At 48.4% G+C, this 25,454-nt stretch overlaps 1 protein-coding gene across 9 annotated transcripts in view; it reads left to right on the top strand.

Annotated features, from left to right (window-relative positions):
- Positions 1-25,454, top strand: part of LOC122923850 (Fc receptor-like protein 5) — a 159,601-nt gene that overhangs the window by 68,140 nt on the left and 66,007 nt on the right. For 8 of the 9 annotated variants that reach the window (XR_006387337.1, XM_044274700.1, XM_044274741.1 and 5 more), the window contains 2 exons: positions 4,401-4,688; positions 23,758-24,051. Coding sequence is in view for 8 of the 9 variants with exons in the window: in XM_044274700.1 (XP_044130635.1) it covers positions 4,401-4,688; positions 23,758-24,051 (582 nt within the window). In the remaining variant the exon portion in view is untranslated. The remainder of the gene's footprint in view (positions 1-4,400; positions 4,689-23,757; positions 24,052-25,454) is intronic. The other variant, XM_044274751.1, reaches the window with a different exon arrangement.

Below are 25,454 nucleotides of genomic sequence, written 5' to 3'. Positions count from 1 at the left end.
AGCCGCATCAAATGAAGTATACGCCACCGAACAGAGTTCTGGATCAATACCTTCATTGACCGACGCCCCCTTCGGATACGACAAATGATGAATGAGCCGAAACTTGTTCGGCTCCTTCTTAGGTACAAGACCCAAAGGAGATACCCGCAGACCTGCCAGCGGAAGCTCCAAAAACGGACCGCCCATCCTCCCCAAAGCAACTTCCTTGGCCAACTTGTCAGCCACCACCCCCGGGTGTTCCAATGCCGAGCGAAGATTCCTACGTCTCATAACCACCGGCAACGGTGTCGATGGAATAGAAAACCCCTTAGTAAACCCGTCCCTCAAGAACGCCGCCACCCCCTTCTCGGGATACCTACTTAAATAGGGCTCCATCCTTCCCACCCGCACCGGAGTCTGCCCCTTTTCCAGCCGCCTCTCCACCCCTCTGTCTGTTACCCTTAAAACACCTGTTGGCCCCGTGGGAACCCCCACACCCTGAACACTCGTGCTTGAATCTACACTTCGACCCAAATCTACAATTGCCCTCGTTAAAGAGGAAACAGAGCCCTTTTGCGGAGGCGACCGAGAACGCCGACTGCCCAGATCCCCCCGACTCACTCCGAAAGGGCTGCCCCGCGCGCACAGGAGCCATCACCCGCATCCACAACCCAATATCCTTATGATCCCACCGGACGCCCTTCCGAACCGCCATCCTCTGCCGAAACTGCTCGTCATAACGCAGCCAGCCAGTCCCCCCATACACCCGCCAAGCCTCCCCAATCGCATCCATATAACAAAAAAGAGAGGAACAACATTCAGGCTTCCGTTCCCCAATAACGCTGGCCAAAATAGCAAAGGCCTGAAGCCAATTCGAAAATGTCCTCGGGATCAAACGAAACCTCCGTTTTTCATCCTCCTCCTTCTTCCCCTCATCCTTTTTCAACTTATCCAAATTAAACCTCTCCAAAGGGAGCAGGGAAAATATCTCTATAAATTCCCCCTTCCAAATCCTCTCCCGCACCTCCTGTTTTAAGTGCGCCCCAGTGGCCCCTCAAAACACACGTATACCTCGCCACGCGCCCCATCATCCAACGATTGCCTATCCGCCTCCCCCCCCACCTGAGTCTGCACCGACACCGAATCACACACCCTGCCAGTCACCTCACCCGGGCCCCTAGCCCCCCCGGCCCCCATCCCCCACGCCTGCACCGGGGAAACTCCAGCCGAACCCATACACGACATCCACCCCGCCAAACTCTGAAAAAACTGCCCCAAACCTCTTCCCAGGTCCCCCTGCACACCACCCAGCCCCCCCGGGCAACCCGCCCATGGATTAAATGACCCCCCAAACCCCTCACCTGGCTGCCGGGGGGCTGTGAACCCCGCAGCCGAAGATCCTGCCTCCTGATGGTCGTCTGGCACACTCTCACCCTCCTCTCTTCTGTCCAGGGACTCTTCACTCGTCGCCGCCGACATCCCAGCCGGCCGGCTGGATGCGTCCTGGAACGAACCTCCACTGTGGGCGGAGCCACCGCCATGCTGGCTGCTCGCCTCCTGCGGCCTGTGCACCCCTGCCGGCTCCAAGCGCACAGCCGCGTCTCCAACCGACATGCTCCCCCGCCGAGCGGCCTCCCCAGGACTAGGGGCACCCGCCGCACCAGGTCCCGCGCCCACGTCTCGCGATGCAGGAGGCGGGGGAGGGATCCCACCGCCTGAAACCGGGCCCCGCCGTGCATTTGGATTCCTCCCGCTCCGGGAGGCCCTGGCCACAGACACCCTGCCAGCTCCCGGTCGCGGAGGGTCCCCGGAGGGGCTCCGCACCCGGCGCCGAGCCCTGGGGGTCACATCAGGACTAAGGCGCGCCGGCGGCCGTACCCGCCGCGGCCGTCTCGCACGTGGCGGTGAGCTAGCTGTACTCACCGCCGCCCCCTGGAGCAGGCCGGACACCTGCTCCTGCAGCCACTCGGGTCCCCGAGCCTCCGCCGCTGCCCGCAACTGCTGCATGATCAGCTCTACCGCCTGCATGATGGGTGAGTGCCTGAGTTTGCTCCTCCACTAACTGCCTCTAAAATGGCGCCGGTCACCTCCCCTTCTTATAAACTAGCCTACAAGCCCACCCACTCTATTCTCCACCCACCCTACTCTTCTGGCCTTAACCCCTACACTGCCGGCCCACTCAGGCCAAACCCTATCATGTCGGCCTGCCCTCAACTGCGTCCCCAGTACGGCCTCACTGGTCAATATAAGTGTCAGTACTGGGTTAAAACTTCTGGGAGACAAATTTCTTCCAATGCAAGTGTTCCTATATATATCATTGTGGAGGGTATGTATATCTCTGCAGCAATTTATTATAGTAGTTAGTGGCATAATAGCTTGAGCTTCTTGGTATGTCATGGATCTGCATTTAAGGGGGTTGTCCTATCTTGGCCTAAGTGCGGTCTGGGGGTGGACATCCAAATGGCTGGTTCTGTGATTCCCATAGCAGTGAATGGGAGATACACAAACAGTGTAACATTGCAAACTACTGGTATTGTTTCTGATAGCTCATTGGAATGATAGTTACTGATAGTTACTGAAAAGGGAGAGCTGCTTGGCCATCTCCATTACATTTTCCTCCACTGACCGGCGCTTACTGCAGTTATTTCCATCTCGCCCTTGAAAGGATTAATATTATTTTTATTTATTATTAAAGGATAAGATGGGACAACCCCTTTAAGAGCATTTAGAAGATTTATTAATACTGGTGTTTCACACTGACCTGAAGTGAGCTGGGGCACAATGTGCCACATTTATTGAGGCACTCTACATACTGGCCAGATAATAAAATCTATGCCTGCTATGCAGGGCCGGTGCAAGGATTTTTGCCGCCCTAGGCAAAGATCCATTTTGCCTCCCCCTCATGTCACTCACTCACTCACTGATAGACACACACACTGACAGACAGACACGCACTCAGACAGACACTCACTTAATGATGTACACAGAAACTCACTGACAGACACACATACACTCACTGACAGACACTCACTCACTGGCAGACAAACACACACATAAACACACTGACAAACACACAGACACTTACTGACCGACAGACATCCACACTCACTCACTGACATACACACACAGACACTTAATGACAGACACACATACATTTACTGACAGAAAGACAGACAGACATACATACACTCACTCACTGAGATAAACACAGAGGCAGACATTCACTCAGTCAAACACTTAAACACTCACCTCCCTGGGGTCCAGTGTGGTGCAGATCCTCAGTCCTCCAGCGCGCCATTTAGTATGCTGGGGCCGGAATGACGTCATTCCGGCATCACAGAGGGCGCACGAGGGAGGAGTGGTGGAGCTGCTAGAACAGCCTCCCTTGCCGCCCGCCTCCTCTCCTCCGGTAATTTACAGGCAGAGCAGGCACCTGCCATCAGGGTAAGCAGATGCCTGCTCTGCCATATTTAAGAAGGACCTCCACCTCCTGGCCCCCCTGTAACGGCGCTGGGGGCGGCTCAAGAGCCGCTCGCCCAGGGCTGCAGCCCCAGTCAAGGGGAGCCCACCAGGGCACCCCCAGCAGGCCGGCGTCCTAGACGAACGCCTAGTTCGCCTATATTGTTCCGCCGGCTATGGGCAGGTGTAGCTTTGTGATGCATTTTGTTTCATTTCTGCCCATTTTGCTTGTAACTTTTCTAAAGGGCAAGAAGAGAGACAAGTTACAAATTATTGCACAAATATGTGCCAGAATCACCAATTTATTTTTATTTTTTTTATCAAAAAAACCTATGCTTCAGAAAGTCCTCAGTGCTTGCCTTTTTTGTTGTAAGATGTATGGTTATTAAGGAGAACAATTGTTATAGCTTTAAGACTGAAACACTAGTAATGAAGATGATGCATATAAGATTTCATTATTAATCCGTAGAGGACCCGCGGCGTACATGTATGGCGCTGATGGACATCACTTAAGGACCAGCGCCGTACATGTAGAGCGGGCTGATTAAGCAGGTGCAGGAGCTGCGCCTGCCCGATCAGGGACACAGCAGTCACTGACAGCCGGGCCACTGCTGCATACGCCGGCATCGATAAAGACACCGATGGCAACGTATTAACCCCTTGTATGCCGCAGTCAAAGCTGACCACGGCATGCGGAGGGTTTACAGAGGGTACGGGTGCCCTCTGCACCTCCATCGGGTCCCCACTCTGGAGTGGCGGGGACCCGATGGCTGAGAAGCCTGTGAGGTCTAGGCTGACATGCAATGTATTACAATACAGGTTGTATTCAGGATTCACGTGGCCGGTGCCTGTGCATTGCAGACCGCCATTTGTGGTCCACAGCACGGGCAGGGACAGCTTACGTTCGTGTGAAGGTACCGTTTTTATGAACATGTGTCTTGTATCCCATGTATCTGCTACAGACACACCGCTGCCTCCAAACATTACTCTGGTACCGTTATTCTCTGTGTATACTACTAAAGAATCTGTGCATCTGGAATGTGCACCTCCTGATGGCACGGCAGTGAAAGGAATCCAGATTTACAAAGAAGGAAACGAGATCCATGAGGGGGTGACACTGAAGAGTAGATATGAGATTTCTGCCTCAAACAAAGATGCTCCAGGAAGATATTATTGCAAATATTGGGTAGAAATGAATGGACGGAGTATCAGCTCGTCACCTAGTGAGCATGTCACCATCAATGTCACAAGTAGGTTCTTTTTATTCTTGTACTATTTGTTTGTGAGAACTTTATGTCGGTAAGCTTTTTCTACTGTATACTGATATGTTTGGGTACTGTAAGTCAGTATTATTTAAGCACTACATTGCAGCATTATTTTGGCACAGTACAGTGGTATTATTAGGGCAGTGAATGGCAGTATTACTTGTGGATGATGATGAACTGCAATACCAGACACAGCCCATAGACAAACTTGGCAGTGTATTGGAACCAATAGCAGAGCCTTTTTTTTCCTAGTCCTGGAAACCCCTTTAAAAACTCACACATAAGGACCAAAATAAAATATAAAACACCCAGCACAATTTCTAACCGGCCACAACTCTACGTGTCTGCATTAACTGCCCAAATACCTTGTCCTGTCCCAAAAGAGCACACACGTACAAAAACAGATGAGAAAGAACATCAACTATAATGAATATAGAGTAGTCAACAGAAGAACAGAGAGAATGCAGAACGGAGGTGGAATGCCTGAGGTGGGATATCACAAGATAAGTCCCGTATCTTACTATGTACAGATTTATCATCAGGGATCAGGCTGGATGGTAAATCTGGCGCAGAGATAGACACTTTTCTCTGACTCTATACCAGCTAATATTGGGTAGAAATGAACGGACGGAGCATCAGCTCTTCATCTAGTGAGCATGTCACCGTCAATGTCACAAGTAGGTCCTTTTTCTTTTTTGTATTATTAGTTTTTGCAATATATTCATTTTTTTTAAACAAGTACAGCAGGCTGGATATTCCAGCCTGCATTTGTGTGAGGGGCATAGGGTACTTATCCTGCCGCACGGCCTCTCCAAGGTGTCGGCATCGCTTGGTGCTCGTATTGCGGTGACGTCATCCGAGTGCGACTTCCGGTTCCCGCCTCCCTGCATCAACGAGCAGCAGCGGTACTTCTCTCCTGTGCGGCGAATTTCGTGGTAAGCTGAAATCGGTCCCGTTTTGCACCGTCACTCGTCGGCATGTCCAGACGGCCGCCGCCAGCCTCACGTTCCCCCCAGTTCGTCACCGCTCTCCCTCCGCACGCGTGCATAAGCCGCCCCTGCTGATTCCCCGGTCGGCCCCACACACATTCACGGCTGTGGCCGGTAGCTGGGTATCCGGGGGCCGCGAGCAGCAGTAGCAGGGACCCCGCCATCAGCACGCTGCAGAGATTTCCACCGGCACAGAGGCCGCTTCTCCCAGCTTGACGCTTCCGCAGGCGGAGACAGCGGCAGACTGGGACGCGGAGAACTGCGCCTTCTCCTGTGGATAGGTCGGGTCTCTGCCTCAGCATAAGCACAACTCCGCAGTGTGCTAAGCAGTCTCCTGCAGGGTCAGTGCCTGCTGGAGCGTGCCTTCACTCCACAGAGGAGCGGCCCCTCACCCACCTCTGGGGCCTGAACTCAGACACAGCATGCGTGAGAGTGGGGTGCCAGGGTCCTCTGCCGCAGCTCCCCCAGGTTCTGGTACATTTCCGCTAATTTGACCGATCCTGGGCCGGGGCTGTGGTGGGGGGGGCTCGTCCGGGGCAGATCATAAGGCGGGTCAGGGCCCATTTCTGGCTTCCGGCCCGCCGCATGGCACAGGCATGTCATCCACTCTCCACCAGCCTCCCCCCCCCCTTGCCTGTTCATGCTCCCAGTTTTTACTGAATGACCTGCATTTGGGTCCCACGTTACGTTCAGAGGTCACAGTCCACTATGATTCGCAGCATCCTCAAACTTCCGTCCAGCTCTGTCACATGCTCAGATTTTCCTTGCATTCTATTGCCTGGCCCGTCATGGTTTTCTCCTTCCAGGTGCATTCAGGTTGTCTCCATTTCCTGTTTCACACTGATACGTTCAGGTTCTCTTCGTGTCCTGTGTCCTGTTGCCTGATACATTCAGGTTCTCTTCGTGTCCTGTGTCCTGTTGCCTGATACGTTCAGGTTTTCTTCGTGTCCTGTTACCTGGTACGTTCAGGTTTTCTTCGTGTCCTGTTGCCCGATACCTTCCGATTTTTTTCTTCGTATCCTCCTGCCTGATACGTTCAGGTTTTCGTCATGTCCTGTTGCCTGATACGTTCAGGTTTTCATCATGTCCTCTTGCTTGTTATGTTCAGTTTTCTCCCTTCTGATAAGTTTGGTTTTTTGTGGCCCGTTTGCCTGACACGTCCAGGGTCACTCCGTGTTTTCTGGCCTGTCACGTTCAGGTTTTCATCATGTCCTGGTCCTGGCTGGCACTCAGGCCCTCTTTTACCGGTTTGTCTGATCTGCTTGTTTTTCGTTCATCATTCCAAATCTTTTCCTTTGTCTACTCACGCCACTCACGTCAACTCCTCTCCTACTGTCCTGTCACGCTTCTTGTCTTCTGCCTCATAAATGTACCTATCACAGCCAGTTCATGCTTCTTACCTGTCACGCTCGGGTCCTGTTGCTCTCCGTTGCCATCACGCGCAGGTCATGTCACCTCACTGCCTGCCACACTGGTAAATTCCACGCTGGCATCCAGTTGGGGCTTCGTCACCAGAGGCGTCTCGGCTCTCGGTCTTGTTTACAGGGCCCAACGTTTTTCTAAATCACCTGTCACGCCAGGTCACGTTTCAATTACTACCTGATACGCTCAGGCCACTTTGTTTTTCGTGATTCCTTCAGGTCTTGTCCTTCCGTTGCCTGTTACCATTCAGGTTATTTCCACGTTTCTTCTGCCTGACACGTTCAGGTCAGTTTCGTTGGCCCTGGGCATGCTTTCTGTCCACTCATCACGGCACCTGGCATGTGCCACTCGTCTACACAGCACCATCTTTCATCTCCTTCAGTACCAACTCCTGGCGTACCCTGGGTCTCCAATCCGATCATTCTGCACAGTCTATTGTTTTTTTTCGCAATTTCCTGACACGCTCAGGTTGTCATTTCTTTTCTCCTTATTCAGGTTTCGTTCTTCCTGATCATCATCTACGTAAGTTCAGTTTCAGAATATTTTGGTGTACCTCTTCACGCAGGTACCAGTTAAATTTCTTCCTCACTTACCAATCCCAGGTTCGCGGGGTGTGAAGTTTTCACCCTCTTCGCGGACATTCCCGGCCATTTCGCTTGCGCCCAGTGTTACATTTTTTCCGTCCTAAACCCTCCTTGGCTCCAGGTAAGATAAAAAAATAAAAAATAAATGGTATTGCATGAGGTTTTGTCATTTCACTTCAGATCCTCCCAACAGGGTCCGGCTCGAACGATGTGCCCATTTTTCATTGGTATGTCCCACGTGTCCGCCATTGAAGACTCAATGTCTATCCCGGAGTCAGCGATCTCCGAAGCAGCCAGCCGCGCTTCTTACAGACATTGGACCATCCCCAGGTTGATCACTGAACTCAAAAAGAAAGGGATCCGCCACTCTGCATCAGCACGAAAGGCAGAGTTATATCGTCTGCTCTTTCCCGAATCGCCCAGGGCTCCCGAATAGAGTTGAGCGAACACCTGGATGTTCGGGTTCGAGAAGTTCGGCCGAACTTCCCGAAAATGTTCGGGTTCGGGATCCGAACCCGATCCGAACTTCGTCCCGAACCCGAACCCCATTGAAGTCAATGGGGACCCGAACTTTTCGGCACTAAAAAGGCTGTAAAACAGCCCAGGAAAGGGCTAGAGGGCTGCAAAAGGCAGCAACATGTAGGTAAATCCCCTGCAAACAAATGTGGATAGGGAAATGAATAAAAATAAAAATTAAATAAATAAAAATGAACCAAAATCTATTGGAGAGAGGTCCCATAGCAGAGAATCTGGCTTCCCGTCACCCACCACTGGAACAGTCCATTCTCAGATATTTAGGCCCCGGAACCCAGGCAGAGGAGAGAGGTCCCGTAACAGAGAATCTGTCTTCATGTCAGCAGAGAATTAGTCTGCATGTCATAGCAGAGAATGAGGCTTCACGTCAGCCACCACTGCAACAGTCCATTGGCATATATTTAGGCCCAGCACCCAGGCAGAGGAGAGAGGTCCCGTAACAGACAATCTGGCTTCATGTCAGCAGAGAATCAGTCTGCATGTCATAGCAGAGAATCAGGCTTCACGTCACCCACCACTGCAACAGTCCATTGTCATAAATTTAGGCCCAGCACTAGTGTTGAGCGGCATGTCCCATATTCGAATTCGCGAAATTTTGTGAATATTCGAAAGAATATTCGTAAAATATTCGCGATTATTCAAATTCGTTATTATTTCGCATATGCGATAATTCGAATTTTCGCATCGCATAATACATATGCTATGCAAAATTCACATGTGCGCTAATGAAATCGCCTTACGAAGATTCGCAACTCAATTCAATCACTAATGTATGAATGCAATGCCCTTTGCCTCTGTTCTGGGACAAGTGTAGATATTCGCATGTGCGCTAATAAAATCGCCTTACGAAGATTCGCACCTCAATCACTTTCTAGGGAATGTGAGACTTTTGGGAATCAATCGAGATACAGTGGGGGGTGATGACAGTAGTTGACAGAGTACAGATCAATGTAATCTGTAAGGTGGAAAGTAAAATAAAAAATACGAATATTCGTAAATCGAATTTTACGAAGTTCTACGTATTCGCGAATATGGTGCTATACTATATGAATGCACAGGCCTTTGCCTCTCTGTTCTGGGGACAAGTGTAGATATTTGCATTTGCGTTAATAAAATCGCCTTACGAAGATTCGCAGCTCAATTCAATCACTAATGTATGAATGCAAAGCCCTTTGCCTCTGTTCTGGGACAAGTGTAGATATTCGCATGTGCGCTAATAAAATCGCCTTACGAAGATTCGCAACTCAATTCACTAATGTATGAATGCAAAGCCCTTTGCCTCTGTTCTGGGACGTGCCGATATTCGCATGTGCGCTAATAAAATCGCCTTACGAAGATTCGCGCCTCAATCACTTTCTAGGCAATGTGAGTAAGATCTGAGCTGTTGGACCTTTGGGAAACAATCAATTATATGTGTACTGTAATTTTGTGGGGGGGGGGGGAAAAACAAAAAACGAATATTCGTTTTTACGAATATATAGCACTATATTCGAAATATTCGCGAAATCGCGAAGTTGCGATATTCGCGAAAAAAATTTGCTTTTCGAATATTCGCGCTCAACACTACCCAGCACCCAGGCAGAGGAGAGAGGTCCCGTAACAGACAATCTGGCTTCATGTCAGCAGAGAATCAGTCTGCATGTCATAGCAGAGAATGAGGCTTCACGTCAGCCACCACTGCAACAGTCCATTGGCATATATTTAGGCCCAGCACCCAGGCAGAGGAGAGAGGTCCCGTAACAGACAATCTGGCTTCATGTCAGCAGAGAATCAGTCTTCATATCATAGCAGAGAATCAGGCTTCACGTCACCCACCACTGTAAGAGTCCATTTTCATAAATTTAGGCCCAGCACACAGGCAGAGGAGAGAGGTCCCGTAACAGAGGATCTGGCTTCATGTCAGCAGAGAATCAGTCTGCATGTCATAGCAGAGAATCAGGCTTCACGTCACCCAACATTGGAACAGTCCATTGGCATATATTTAGGCCCCGGCACCCAGACAGAGGAGAGGTTCATTCAACTTTGGGTAGCCTCGCAATATAATGGTAAAATGAAAATAAAAATAGGATTGAATGAGGAAGTGCCCTGGAGTCCAATAATATATGGTTAAGGGGAGGTAGTTAATGTCTAATCTGGACAAGGGACGGACAGATCCTGTGGGATCCATGCCTGGTTCATTTTTATGAACGTCAGCTTGTCCACATTGGCTGTAGACAGGCGGCTGCGTTTGTCTGTAATGACGCCCCCTGCCGTGCTGAATACACGTTCAGACAAAACGCTGGCCGCCGGGCAGGCCAGCACCTCCAAGGCATAAAAGGCTAGCTCTGGCCACGTGGACAATTTAGAGACCCAGAAGTTGAATGGGGCCGAACCATCAGTCAGTACGTGGAGGGGTGTGCACATGTACTGTTCCACCATGTTAGTGAAATGTTGCCTCCTGCTAACACGTTGCGTATCAGGTGGTGGTGCAGTTAGCTGTGGCGTGTTGACAAAAGTTTTCCACATCTCTGCCATGCTAACCCTGCCCTCAGAGGAGCTGGCCGTGACACAGCTGCCTTGGCGACCTCTTGCTCCTCCTCTGCCTTGGCCTTGGGCTTCCACTTGTTCCCCTGTGACATTTGGGAATGCTCTCAGTAGCGCGTCTACCAACGTGCGCTTGTACTCGCGCATCTTCCTATCACGCTCCAGTGCAGGAAGTAAGGTGGGCACATTGTCTTTGTAGCGTGGATCCAGCAGGGTGGCAACCCAGTAGTCCGCACAGGTTAAAATGTGGGCAACTCTGCTGTCGTTGCGCAGGCACTGCAGCATGTAGTCGCTCATGTGTGCCAGGCTGCCCAGGGGTAAGGACAAGCTGTCCTCTGTGGGAGGCGTATCGTCATCGTCCTGCCTTTCCCCCCAGCCACGCACCAGTGATGGACCCGAGCTGCGTTGGGTGCCACCCCGCTGTGACCATGCTTCATCCTCATCCTCCTCCACCTCCTCCTCATCCTCGTCCTCCTCGTCCTCCAGTAGTGGGCCCTGGCTGGCCACATTTGTACCTGGCCTCTGCTGTTGCCAAAAACCTCCCTCTGAGTCACTTCGAAGAGACTGGCCTGAAAGTGCTAAAAATGACCCCTCTTCCTCCTCCTCCTCCTCCTCCTCCTGGGCCACCTCCTCTTCCATCATCGCCCTAAGTGTTTTCTCAAGGAGACATAGAAGTGGTATTGTAACGCTGATAACGGTGTCATCGCCACTGGCCATGTTGGTGGAGTACTCGAAACAGCGCAACAGGGCACACAGGTCTCGCATGGAGGCCCAGTCATTGGTGGTGAAGTGGTGCTGTTCTGTAGTGCGACTGACCCGTGCGTGCTGCAGCTGAAACTCCACTATGGCCTGCTGCTGCTCGCACAGTCTGTCCAGCATGTGCAAGGTGGAGTTCCACCTGGTGGGCACGTCGCATATGAGGCGGTGAGCGGGAAGGCCGAAGTTACGCTGTAGCGCAGACAGGCGAGCAGCAGCAGGATGTGAACGCCGGAAGCGCGAACAGACGGCCCGCACTTTATGCAGCAGCTCTGACATGTCGGGGTAGTTGTGAATGAACTTCTGCACCACCAAATTCAGCACATGCGCCAAGCAAGGGATGTGCGTCAAATTGGCTAGTCCCAGAGCTGCAACGAGATTTCGCCCATTATCACACACCACCAGGCCGGGCTTGAGGCTCACCGGCAGCAACCACTCGTCGGTCTGTTGTTCTATACCCCGCCACAACTCCTGTGCGGTGTGGGGCCTGTCCCCCAAACATATGAGTTTCAGAATGGCCTGCTGACGTTTACCCCGGGCTGTGCTGAAGTTGGTGGTGAAGGTGTGTGGCTGACTGGATGAGCAGGTGGAAGAAGAGGAGGAGGAAGCCGAGAAGGAGGAGGTGGCAACAGGAGGCAAAGAATGTTGCCCTGCGATCCTTGGCGGCGGAAGGACGTGCGCCAAACAGCTCTCCGCCTGGGGCCCAGCTGCCACTACATTTACCCAGTGTGCAGTTAGGGAGATATAGCGTCCCTGGCCGTGCTTACTGGTCCACGTATCTGTGGTTAGGTGGACCTTGCTACAGATGGCGTTGCGCAGTGCACACTTGATTTTATCGGATACTTGGTTGTGCAGGGAAGGCACGGCTCTCTTGGAGAAGTAGTGCCGGCTGGGAACAACATACTGTGGGACAGCAAGCGACATGAGCTGTTTGAAGCTGTCTGTGTCCACCAGCCTAAATGACAGCATTTCATAGGCCAGTAGTTTAGAAATGCTGGCATTCAGGGCCAGGGATCGAGGGTGGCTAGGTGGGAATTTACGCTTTCTATCAAATGTTTGTGAGATGGAGAGCTGAACGCTGGCGTGTGACATGGTTGAGACGCTTGGTGACGGAGGTGGTGGTGGTGGTGTTGGTGGTACATCCCCTGTTTGCTGGGCGGCAGGTGCCAACGTTCCTCCAGAGGCGGAGGAAGAGGCCGAGGCGGCAGCAGCAGAATAGGCCGAGGCGGCAGCAGCAGAAGAGGTAGCAGGGGGAGCCTGAGTGACTTCCTTGGTTTTAAGGTGTTTACTCCACTGCAGTTCATGCTTTGCATGCAGGTGCCTGGTCATGCAGGTTGTGCTCAGGTTCAGAACGTTAATGCCTCGCTTCAGGCTCTGATGGCACAGCGTGCAAACCACTCGGGTCTTGTCGTCAGCACATTGTTTGAAGAAGTGCCATGCCAGGGAACTCCTTGAAGCTGCCTTTGGGGTGCTCGGTCCCAGATGGCGGCGGTCAGTAGCAGGCGGAGTCTCTTGGCGGCGGGTGTTCTGCTTTTGCCCACTGCTCCCTCTTTTGCTACGCTGTTGGCTCGGTCTCACCACTGCCTCTTCCTCCGAACTGTGAAAGTCAGTGGCACGACCTTCATTCCATGTGGGGTCTAGGACCTCATCGTCCCCTGCATCGTCTTCCACCCAGTCTTGATCCCTGACCTCCTGTTCAGTCTGCACACTGCAGAAAGACGCAGCAGTTGGCACCTGTGTTTCGTCATCATCAGAGACATGCTGAGGTGGTATTCCCATGTCCTCATCATCAGGAAACATAAGTGGTTGTGCGTCAGTGCATTCTATGTCTTTCACCGCTGGGGAAGGGCTAGGTGGATGCCCTTGGGAAACCCTGCCAGCGGAGTCTTCAAACAGCATAAGAGACTGCTGCATAACTTGAGGCTGAGACAGTTTCCCTGGTATGCATGGGGGTGATGTGACAGACTGATGGGGTTGGTTTTCAGGCGCCATCTGTGCGCTTTCTGCAGAAGACTGGGTGGGAGATAATGTGAACGTGCTGGATCCACTGTCGGCCACCCAATTGACTAATGCCTGTACCTGCTCAGGCCTTACCATCCTTAGAACGGCATTGGGCCCCACCATATATCGCTGTAAATTCTGGCGGCTACTGGGACCTGAGGTAGTTGGTACACTAGGACGTGTGGATGTGGCAGAACGGCCACGTCCTCTCCCAGCACCAGAGGGTCCACTAACACCACCACGACCATGTCCACGTCCGCGTCCCTTACTAGATGTTTTTCTCATTGTTATGGTTCACCACAACAACAAATATATTATTTGGCCCAATGTATTGTATTCAAATTCAGCGGGATATAAATTTGAGGCCTAGTATTTAGGCGCTGGGTGACCGGTATGGATTTAGTGACAGAATTAGACTTGGAAATGCACAGAAGCGTGTGTGTGTGAAGTTATTCTGAATGACCCTATGTGCACCTTGAATATTATATACCCTTTTAGGGATAGATTTCAAATAGCTCTGATATAGCAGAAACCACTAAATTATGAAATTGCTAAATTGGGAATTGTATTTCAACCCAGAACAAGAAATGTGCTTGAACGGACACTAAATAACTCGCCCAGCTACAGCACTAAGGACAGATTTAGCTGGATATAAATTTGAGGCCTAGTATTTAGGCGCTGGGTGACAGGTATGGATTTAGTGACAGAATTAGACTTGGAAATGCACAGTAGCGGGTGTGTGAAGTTATTCTGAATGTCCCTATGTGCACCTTGAATATTATATACCCTTTTAGGGATAGATTTCAAATAGCTCTGATATAGCAGAAACCACTAAATTATGAAATTGCTAAATTGGGAATTGTATTTCAACCCAGAACAAGAAATGTGCTTGAACGGACACTAAATAACTCGCCCAGCTACAGCACTAAGGACAGATTTAGCTGGATATAAATTTGAGGCCTAGTATTTAGGCGCTGGGTGACAGGTATGGGTTTAGTGACAGAATTAGACTTGGAAATGCACAGTAGCGGGTGTGTGAAGTTATTCTGAATGTCCCTATGTGCACCTTCAATATGATCTACCCTTTTAGGGATAGATTTCAAATAGCTCTGATACAGCAGAAACCACTAAATTTTAAATTGCTAAATTGGGAATTGTATTTCAACCCAGAACAAGAAATGTGCTTGAACGGACACTAAATAACTCGCCCAGCTACAGCACTAAGGACAGATTTAGCTGGATATAAATTTGAGGCCTAGTATTTAGGCGCTGGGTGACAGGTATGGATTTAGTGACAGAATTAGACTTGGAAATGCACAGTAGCGGGTGTGTGAAGTTATTCTGAATGTCCCTATGTGCACCTTGAATATTATATACCCTTTTAGGGATAGATTTCAAATAGCTCTGATATAGCAGAAACCACTAAATTATGAAATTGCTAAATTGGGAATTGTATTTCAACCCAGAACAAGAAATGTGCTTGAACGGACACTAAATAACTCGCCCAGCTACAGCACTAAGGACAGATTTAGCTGGATATAAATTTGAGGCCTAGTATTTAGGCGCTGGGTGACAGGTATGGATTTAGTGACAGAATTAGACTTGGAAATGCACAGTAGCGGGTGTGTGAAGTTATTCTGAATGTCCCTATGTGCACCTTGAATATTATATACCCTTTTAGGGATAGATTTCAAATAGCTCTGATATAGCAGAAACCACTAAATTATGAAATTGCTAAATTGGGAATTGTATTTCAACCCAGAACAAGAAATGTGCTTGAACGGACACTAAATAACTCGCCCAGCTACAGCACTAAGGACAGATTTAGCTGGATATAAATTTGAGGCCTAGTATTTAGGCGCTGGGTGACAGGTATGGGTTTAGTGACAGAATTAGACTTGGAAATACACAGTAGCGGGTGTGTGTGAAGTTATTCTGAATGACCCAATGTGCACCTTGAATATTATATACCCTTTTAGGGATAGATTTCAAATAGCTCTGATATAGCAGAAACCACTAAATTATGAAATTGCTAAATTGGGAATTGTATTTCAACCCAGAACAAGAAATGTGCTTGAACGGACACTAAATAACTCGCCCAGCTACAGCACTAAGGACAGATTTAGCTGGATATAAATTTGAGGCCTAGTATTTAGGCGCTGGGTGACAGGTATGGATTTAGTGACAGAATTAGACTTGGAAATGCACAGTAGCGGGTGTGTGAAGTTATTCTGAATGTCCCTATGTGCACCTTGAATATTATATACCCTTTTAGGGATAGATTTCAAATAGCTCTGATATAGCAGAAACCACTAAATTATGAAATTGCTAAATTGGGAATTGTATTTCAACCCAGAACAAGAAATGTGCTTGAACGGACACTAAATAACTCGCCCAGCTACAGCACTAAGGACAGATTTAGCTGGATATAATTTGAGGCCTAGTATTTAGGCGCTGGGTGACAGGTATGGGTTTAGTGACAGAATTAGACTTGGAAATGCACAGTAGCGGGTGTGTGAAGTTATTCTGAATGTCCCTATGTGCACCTTCAATATTATCTACCCTTTTAGGGATAGATTTCAAATAGCTCTGATATAGCAGAAACCACTAAATTATGAAATTGCTAAATTGGGAATTGTATTTCAACCCAGAACAAGAAATGTGCTTGAACGGACACTAAATAACTCGCCCAGCTACAGCACTAAGGACAGATTTAGCTGGATATAAATTTGAGGCCTAGTATTTAGGCGCTGGGTGACAGGTATGGGTTTAGTGACAGAATTAGACTTGGAAATGCACAGTAGCGGGTGTGTGAAGTTATTCTGAATGTCCCTATGTGCACCTTCAATATGATCTACCCTTTTAGGGATAGATTTCAAATAGCTCTGATACAGCAGAAACCACTAAATTTTTAAATTGCTAAATTGGGAATTGTATTTCAACCCAGAACAAGAAATGTGCTTGAACGGACACTAAATAACTCGCCCAGCTACAGCACTAAGGACAGATTTAGCTGGATATAAATTTGAGGCCTAGTATTTAGGCGCTGGGTGACAGGTATGGGTTTAGTGACAGAATTAGACTTGGAAATGCACAGTAGCGGGTGTGTGAAGTTATTCTGAATGTCCCTATGTGCACCTTCAATATGATCTACCCTTTTAGGGATAGATTTCAAATAGCTCTGATACAGCAGAAACCACTACATTTTAAATTGCTAAATTGGGAATTGTATTTCAACCCAGAACAAGAAATGTGCTTGAACGGACACTAAATAACTCGCCCAGCTACAGCACTAACGACAGATTTAGCTGGATATGAATTTGAGGCCTAGTATTTAGGCGCTGGGTGACAGGTATGGGTTTAGTGACAGAATTAGACTTGGAAATGCACAGTAGCGGGTGTGTGAAGTTATTCTGAATGACCCTATGTGCACCTTGAATATTATATACCCTTTTAGGGATAGATTTCAAATAGCTCTGATACAGCAGAAACCACTAAATTTTTAAATTGCTAAATTGGGAATTGTATTTCAACCCAGAACAAGAAATGTGCTTGAACGGACACTAAATAACTCGCCCAGCTACAGCACTAAGGACAGATTTAGCTGGATATAAATTTGAGGCCTAGTATTTAGGCGCTGGGTGACAGGTATGGGTTTAGTGACAGAATTAGACTTGGAAATGCACAGTAGCGGGTGTGTGAAGTTATTCTGAATGACCCTATGTGCACCTTGAATATTATATACCCTTTTAGGGATAGATTTCAAATAGCTCTGATACAGCAGAAACCACTAAATTTTTAAATTGCTAAATTGGGAATTGTATTTCAACCCAGAACAAAAAATGTGCTTTGACGGACACTAAATAACTTTCCCAGCCACAACAGGACAGCGGTAACGAGAGATTTAGCGGGATATAAATTTGAGGCCTAGTATTTAGGCGCTGGGTGACCGGTATGGATTTAGTGACAGAATTAGACTGGGATATGGCCAAAAAATAACCACACTATTGCTGGTTAAATGCACTTGGTGATGGGCGCAGCTTGCCCCTGATGTAGTATATGGCCAAAAAATGAACAGACTATTGCTGGTTAAATGCACTTGGTGTCACAGCTTGACCAACCACACTACTGAGGGTTAAATGCACTTGGTGACGGGCGCAGCTTGCCCCTGATGTAGTATATGGCCAAAAAATGAACAGACTATTGCTGGTTAAATGCACTTGGTGACGGGCGCAGCTTGCCCCTGATTTAGTATATGGCCAAAAAATGAACAGACTATTGCTGGTTAAATGCACTTGGTGTGATAGCTTGACCAACCACACTACTGAGGGTTAAATGCACTTGGTGACGGGCGCAGCTTGCCCCTGATGTAGTATATGGCCAAAAAATAAACAGACTATTGCTGGTTAAATGCACTTGGTGTGACAGCTTCACCCTGATGTAGGCTTTAGCCAAAAAACAAACGCACCATTGAGGGTTAAATGCACTTGGTGACAGGCGCAGCTTGCCCCTGATGTAGTATATGGCCAAAAAATAAACAGACTATTGCTGGTTAAATGCACTTGGTGTGACAGCTTCACCCTGATGTAGGCTTTAGCCAAAAAACAACCACACCATTGAGGGTTAAATGCACTTGGTCGCAGCTTGTGCTGGCGCACCACAAGACACAAAATGGCCGCCGATCACCCCAGAAAAATGTGACTGACAAACGGTCTGGGCAGCCTAAAAACAGTGAGCAATTGAGGATCAGCAGCTCAATGATCCACAGCTGCAGATCGATCAGTTAATCAAGTCCTTTGGAGGAGTTAATCTGCCTAATCTCGCCCTACTGTCGCAGCCGCAACCTCTCCCTACGCTAATCAGAGCAGAGTGACGGGCGGCGCTATGTGACTCCAGCTTAAATAGAGGCTGGGTCACATGGTGCTCTGGCCAATCACAGCCATGCCAATAGTAGGCATGGCTGTGATGGCCTCTTGGGGCAAGTAGTATGACGCTTGTTGATTGGCTGCTTTGCAGCCTTTCAAAAAGCGCCAAGAAAGCGTCACAAAAGCGCGAAGAAAGCGACGAACCCCGAACCCGGACTTTTACGAAAATGTCCGGGTTCGGGTCCGTGTCACGGACACCCCAAAATTCGGTACGAACTATACAGTTCGAGTTCGCTCATCCCTACTCCCGAACCACCCAGAGCCTCCGAAGACCTGGTCTCCATGTCTACCATTCAACTATCCCTGACCCAGCTCCACGCAACCATCAACAACTTAGCGTCATCAATAACGGACATCGATTCCACACTCCAGGCCATCGAGAACAAGGGTTCCACGTCTCCTCCTCCCCCAGAGCCCGAAGCCGTTCCTTCCACTTCCCGTTCCAACACCCCAGGTACAAGTCTTGGCACTCCCAACATCGCCCCCGCTTTCTTCGTGCCAGAAAATATCAGGCGTGATATCCTGGCAGGAAAGGACATCAACTTAGCCGCCATCCTGATCTCCACCCACGACACAGTCGAAAACCGGACAATTGCCTGTGGTGATGTATCGGTGGTGCTGAGGTCTAAAGATGTCCGCCTCAATAGGAAGCTTACCATCCCGAATTCATGCTGACCTTCAGCCTGTACCATGACATTGTGTGCTCCATGCATCCCCACCGCAGGGAGGAACTAGATACGTACCTGTACAGGATCACCGAGTTAGGATACAAACACGGCGGCTCCGCCTTCTACAAATACCACCGGCCATTTTCTGCAAAAGCAGCAGCTGCGTTCCTCCAATATCAGCACGTTACCAACTGGGCTGTCTTGGACATGGAGCTCTTTTGCAGGCAGAAAGCCCCAGCTTGTTCCGGTTGCCAATCAGTCCTCCATTCTTCCGATTGGTGCCCCCATGTCTCCAACCCACCCCCTGCCAGGTCAATAATCAACACCGGTGCGCAGAAATCCAACCCCTTCACGGACAAACTCGGTCGTCCCATCACCTTCTTAGGGAAGAATCAAATATGTAACAATTTCAATTTAGGCTTCTGCAGTTATGATAAGTGCAAAGCTTTGCACATTTGCTTTATCTGTTTTAGGGCCCACCCTCAGTCCTCCTGTTCCCAATGCACGGCCAAACGCTTCTGACTAGGCGGGGTCAACATTGACCTGTTACTCTCCCTCCTCCAACAGCACCCTGACCCCAATTTCGTCCTGTTTCTCAAACAGGGTTTTTCGGAGGGTTTCCATACAGGGTTAGTCACCCTTCCGCAGGTCACTCATGAATGCCCCAACCTTCTCTCATCTCTGGCGGACCCCGTGGCGGTGGACAAATTGTTGGAGGCCGAGTTGCAGAAAGGCTTCATGATTGGTCCATTTGCCGAATCTCCTTTCCTCGTGTACCGGGTCAGCCCCATAGGCTTAGTTGTCAAGAAATCCTCAAATAAAAAAAGAATAAATCTACGACCTGTCTGCTCCTCATTCATCCAGCACCCCCAGCCTAAATTCCCTGGTCCCGTCAGACGAATTCTCCATGCAGTATTCTTCTCTGGATGAGGCCATAGACCTCATCTTACAGGTCGGGGCAGGAGCTTGGTTGTCGAAGGCTGAAATTTATGATGCCTTCAAGTTGCTGCCAATTCTGCCTCACCCAGCCCCTGGCTCTTTGACCAGTTCGCCCAAGCACTTCACTGGATTCTGGTCAACCATGCCCATTGTCCGAGGGTGATCCATTACTTGGACGACTTCTTGCTCATCGAGCAGGCCGAACACACCCCGGACAGGCTGGATAGCCCCCTCAGCCTGCTCAGTCGCCTGAACGTCCCAGTGGCTTCAGCAAAGGTCAAGGGCCCCTCCAGGGTAATCACCTTTCTAGGTATCACCCTGAACACCGTCAAAATGGAAGCCAGCCTTCCCCTGGACAAATTAATTAGACTAAAGGACTCAGTGGCCAGGCTCGTGGGTACCCGCACGGTGTCAAAGTTGGAACTCCAATCGTTGTTGGGGTCTTTCAACTTTGCCGCCAGGATCATGCCCCAGGGCAGATCGTTCACCTCCGGCCTACTCAGACTCCTCCCAACAGCCTCAGATCAGCATGCCCTCATCCACCTCGGACGCGATGCGTTGGCGGATCTGGCCATGTGGTCAGTTTTTTTGTCCAGCTGGAACGGCATCTCCCTCTTTGTTCCCCAGTGGAACGATGCCTCCCCCTTGGTGTTTTCCGATGCTGCTGCTGCATCCCTCGGTTTCGGGGCCATCTGCGGGGACCAATGGTTTGCGGCTCCTTGGCCCGCACAGGTCTCTTCACACCAGGAGGCCGCCAAGTCCTCTCCCCTGCTCGAACTATACCCCATCATAGCAGCAGCTCTTGTCTGGGGGAAGTCATGGAGTAACAGGCCAGTATGCTTCATGACGGACAACCAAGCAGTTGTCGACATCCTCGCCAGGGGTAGGTCCAGCTCCCCCAAGGTCATGCGTCTAGTTTGCAAGCTCATCTGGCTATCTTTGCAATACAACTTCCACGTCATCTGCAGGCACATAGAGGGCAAAAAGAACACCGCAGCCGATGCCCTGTCCCGATTAAACTTTAATTTATTTTTTCAGGTCACGCCGGGAGCGCGGAGAGTCGGAATCAACCCTCCAGGGTTCGAAGCCCTGTTCATGGACTAGATAATTACATTTCCACAGCCCACGGTCTCATCCGCAAGTCGCTCTCAGCTAATTCTGCCCGGAGCTATCTAACGGGGTGGAACAGACAGTTTTCACGCCTTCATCCTAGGGGGGACAGGGATAAAGTCTCCTTCGTCCTGGCCTTTTTGGCGTACTGCCACAAGGAGCTCCGGTTATCCCACAACACCATCAGACTTTACCTAACGGGCATCCAGCACCACCACATGATCAGTCATCCCAGTCATACCTCCTTCTTTTCTTCCCAGGCGATTAAGGCAGTCTTGAGAGGCACCCAGAAGCTCTCCTCTCCATCCACTCCCACCAGACAACCGGTTACAGGGGATTTATTTCAAAAATTTTCTGCCACCCTAGATGGTAGTCCTTTTGGCCCATTCAAAAGTTTGATCCTCAAAGCTGCCCTCTACCTCAGCTTCTATGGGTTCCTCAGGCCTGGGGAGTTCTGCTGCACCTCAGCCCAAAACTTAGGGCCAGCAATTAGTCAGCTCCACCGTAGTCTAGACCATTTCATCTTCCTTCTACCTTCCTCTAAAACCTCCCAAGTTGGTCCACCGATGCAGATCGAGTACTTCAATTCATTCAATCCTTGGTGCCCAGTGGCAGTGTTCAACCAACTGCTCTCCACTCTCCTTGACAGAACTCCCGACAGCCCCTTACTGCCTTTTTCCGTGCTCTCACTGACTTCTGCGCAGTTCATCAGAAACATTCGCTCGCTAGCTTCGGGTCTAGGGTTTCACGCTGCCTCCATATCCGGGCATTCTTTCCGAATCGGGGCCGCGTCCGCAGCTTCCAAACACCGCGTCCCCGCTCACATCATACGGTGGCAATCTTCAAGTTTTTCTCGTTACATCCCACATCCACGGGTTGAGATCGCCAAAGCTTTTTCCAGTTTGGTTCTGTAATTTCTCAATCAATAAACTGCCTAAATTCATGTTTTGCCCCCTTTTCTGGCTTACCCGCGTACATGGCTAAAGGCACACCACTAGCCAAGTCAGGTTCAACTGTGTCCAGTTTCTCTACCTTCGTCCAGTGCTCCCCCCGGAGCCTTGACCACAAGTACAGCAGGCTGGATATTCCAGCCTGCATTTGTGGGAGGGGCATAGGGTACTTATCCTGCCGCACGGCCTCTCCAAGGTGTCGGCATCGCGTGGTGCCCCACCCTACCCTCCCTCATTTCCAGTCTCGCTCCAAGCTCAGACTGCTTGGGTTAGCCCCCTTTTCTGGCTTACCCGCGTACATGGCTAAAGGCACACCACTAGCCAAGTCAGGTTCAACTGTGTCCAGTTTCTCTACCTTCGTCCAGCGCTCCCCCCGGAGCCTTGACCACAAATAATATTATTTGTGAAAAAAAAAAAATCATTTTAGATGAACCACTACCATCCTTGTCTCTGGGGTTAGAACAATGAAGTATATCAAGGAGGAAGCTGTCACCCTTACCTGCTCCTTCCCTCTGGGTTTCACAGATATAGAAGTTAAGGCCTCTTTCACACTACCGTTTTTTTTTCCGTTTTGTGGGCCGTATTTTGTGTTCTGTATACGGAACCATTAATTTCAACGGGTCCGCAAAAAAAAAACGGAATGTACTCCGTATGCATTCCGTTTCCGTGTTTCCGTATCTCTTTTCCGTGCAAAGATAGAACATGCCCTATATTTGGCCGCAAATCATGTTCCGTGGCTCCATTAAAGTCAATGGGTCCGGAAAGCAAAAAAAACGGGATGCATACGGAAATGCATCCGTATGTCTTCCGTATCCGTTCCGTTTTTTGCAGAACCATCTATTGAAAATGTTATGCCCAGCCCAATTTGTTCTAGGTAATTACTGTATATGCCATACGGAAAAACGGAACGGAAAAACGGAACTGAAACGGAAGCACAACGGAAACAAAAAAAAACAGAACAACGGATCCATGAAAAAAACGGAACGCAAAAAACACAAATAGCCATACAGTAGTGTGAAAGAGGCCTAAGTTCTACAGGAATGGAGAGCTGTATCCTATCAGCAATATCTGAAAAACATATGTTGTTCAGGCTACACTACACGCTGCTGCAACTGCTAACTACACCTGCCAGTACTCTGCCAAAATAAGTGGTAGAACCATTGCTTCAGATTCCAGCAATTAAGTTACAATCAGCACAACAGCTATTGCATCATGTATACAGCATATGAAACTAAATATGAAGAGTTAGTGAAGAATTTTGGTAAAGGCAGATGTTATTATGTCCAGGATTAGAAAAACATCAAAAAAAGAAAATGTGATAGCATCCAAAAATAAAGTTAATAAACTTGTTCTTATGTCCCACAACACAACAATTGGTACGTTTTAGACCTCTGCAGGTCGAAATGTCCCAGTTTTTGAGAGTTGAACTTGAGAATACATGTCATTAATGCCATCACTTTGTTTTTTGATGCTGTTACATTCAGTTTTTGTTTTGTATACCCAAAACCTGGGATTTTTTGTGGTCTTGTGAATTATGATTCACTGATGTGTAGATGAGGGGTATCTTTATATTTGCATAAACTATTAGCTACTAAGCTCTCCAATAAGAAACCTTACATTTTCCATATTTATTTTCAAATTTGTGATTTACAGATCCCCCCCAGGCTCCATCCATTATTCTGAATCCTAAGTTACCTGTTTATATAAAAGGGGAAAATGTCAACATCACTTGTTCTTTTCCTGAGCAGTCTACAGTCATCTCCATCCAGTACATCAAAGACAACCAGGAGATTCACAGATCTAAGACACCCAAGACCATGTCCACATATGTATTATCTAATTTATCACTGGAGAATACAGGTCAATATAAGTGTCAGTACTGGGTTACAACTTCTGGGAGACAAATTTCTTCCAATGCAAGTGTTCCTATATCTATCATTGTGGAGGGTATGTATATCTCTGCAGCAATTTATTATAGTAGTTAGTGGCATAATAGCTTGAGCTTTATTTTTTTATCAAAAAAGCCTATGCTTCAGAAAGTCCTCAGTGCTTGCCTTTTTTGTTGTAAGATGTATGGTTTTAAGGAGAACAATTGTTATAGCTTTAAGACTGAAATACTAGTAATGAAGATGATGCATATAAGATTTCATTATTAACCCATAGAGGACTCGCGGCGTACATGTAAAGCAGGCTGATTAACCACTTCAACCCCGCTAGCTGAAACCCCCTTCATGACCAGGCCACTTTTTACACTTCTGCACTACACTACTTTCACCGTTTATCGCTCGGTCATGCAACTTACCACCCAAATGAATTTTACCTCCTTTTCTTCTCACTAATAGACCTTTCATTTGGTGGTATTTTATTGCTGCTGACATTTTTACTTTTTTTGTTATTAATTAAAATGTAACGATTTTTTTGCAAAAAAAATGAGATTTTTCACTTTCAGCTGTAAAATTTTGCAAAAAAAAACGACATCCATATATACATTTTTCGCCAAATTTATTGTTCTACATGTCTTTGATAAAAAAAAAATGTTTGGGCAAAAAAAAAATGGTTTGGGTAAAAGTTATAGCGTTTACACACTATGGTACAAAAATGTGAATTTCCGCTTTTTGAAACAGCTCTGACTTTCTGAGCACCTGTCATGATTCCTGAGGTTCTACAATGCCCAAACAGTAGAAAACCCCCACAAATGACCCCATTTCGGAAAGTAGACACCCTAAGGTATTCGCTGATGGGCATAGTGAGTTCATAGAACTTTTTATTTTTTGTCACAAGTTAGCGGAAAATGATGATTATTTTTATTTTTATTTTTTTTCTTACCAAGTCTCATATTCCACTAACTTGCGACAAAAAAAAAAAAATTCTAGGAACTCGCCATGCCCCTCACGGAATACCTTGGGGTGTCTTCTTTCCAAAATGGGGTCACTTGCGGCATAGTTATACTGCCCTGGCAATTTAGGGGCCCTAATGTGTGAGAAGAACTTTGCAATCAAAATGTGTAAAAAATGGCCTGCGAAATCCGAAAGGTGCACTTTGGAATATGTGCCCCTTTGCCCACCTTAGCAGCAAAAAAGTGTCACACATCTGGTATCGCCGTACTCAGGAGAAGTTGGGGAATGTGTTTTGGGGTGTCATTTTACATATACCCATGCTGGGTGAGAGAAATATCTTGGCAAAAGACAACTTTTCCAATTTTTTTATACAAAGTTGGCATTTGACCAAGATATTTATCTCACCCAGAATGGGTATATGTAAAATGACACCCCAAAACACATTCCCCAGCTTCTCCTGAGTACAGCGATACCAGATGTGTCACACTTTTTTGCAGCCTAGATGCGCAAAGG

This window comes from Bufo gargarizans, chromosome 1 (assembly GCF_014858855.1).
Source record: "Bufo gargarizans isolate SCDJY-AF-19 chromosome 1, ASM1485885v1, whole genome shotgun sequence".
In the NCBI taxonomy this organism is placed as follows: domain Eukaryota; kingdom Metazoa; phylum Chordata; class Amphibia; order Anura; family Bufonidae; genus Bufo; species Bufo gargarizans.
The sequence above is the reverse complement of the archived record's forward strand: the minus strand, read 5'-3'. Positions and strand labels throughout refer to the sequence as shown.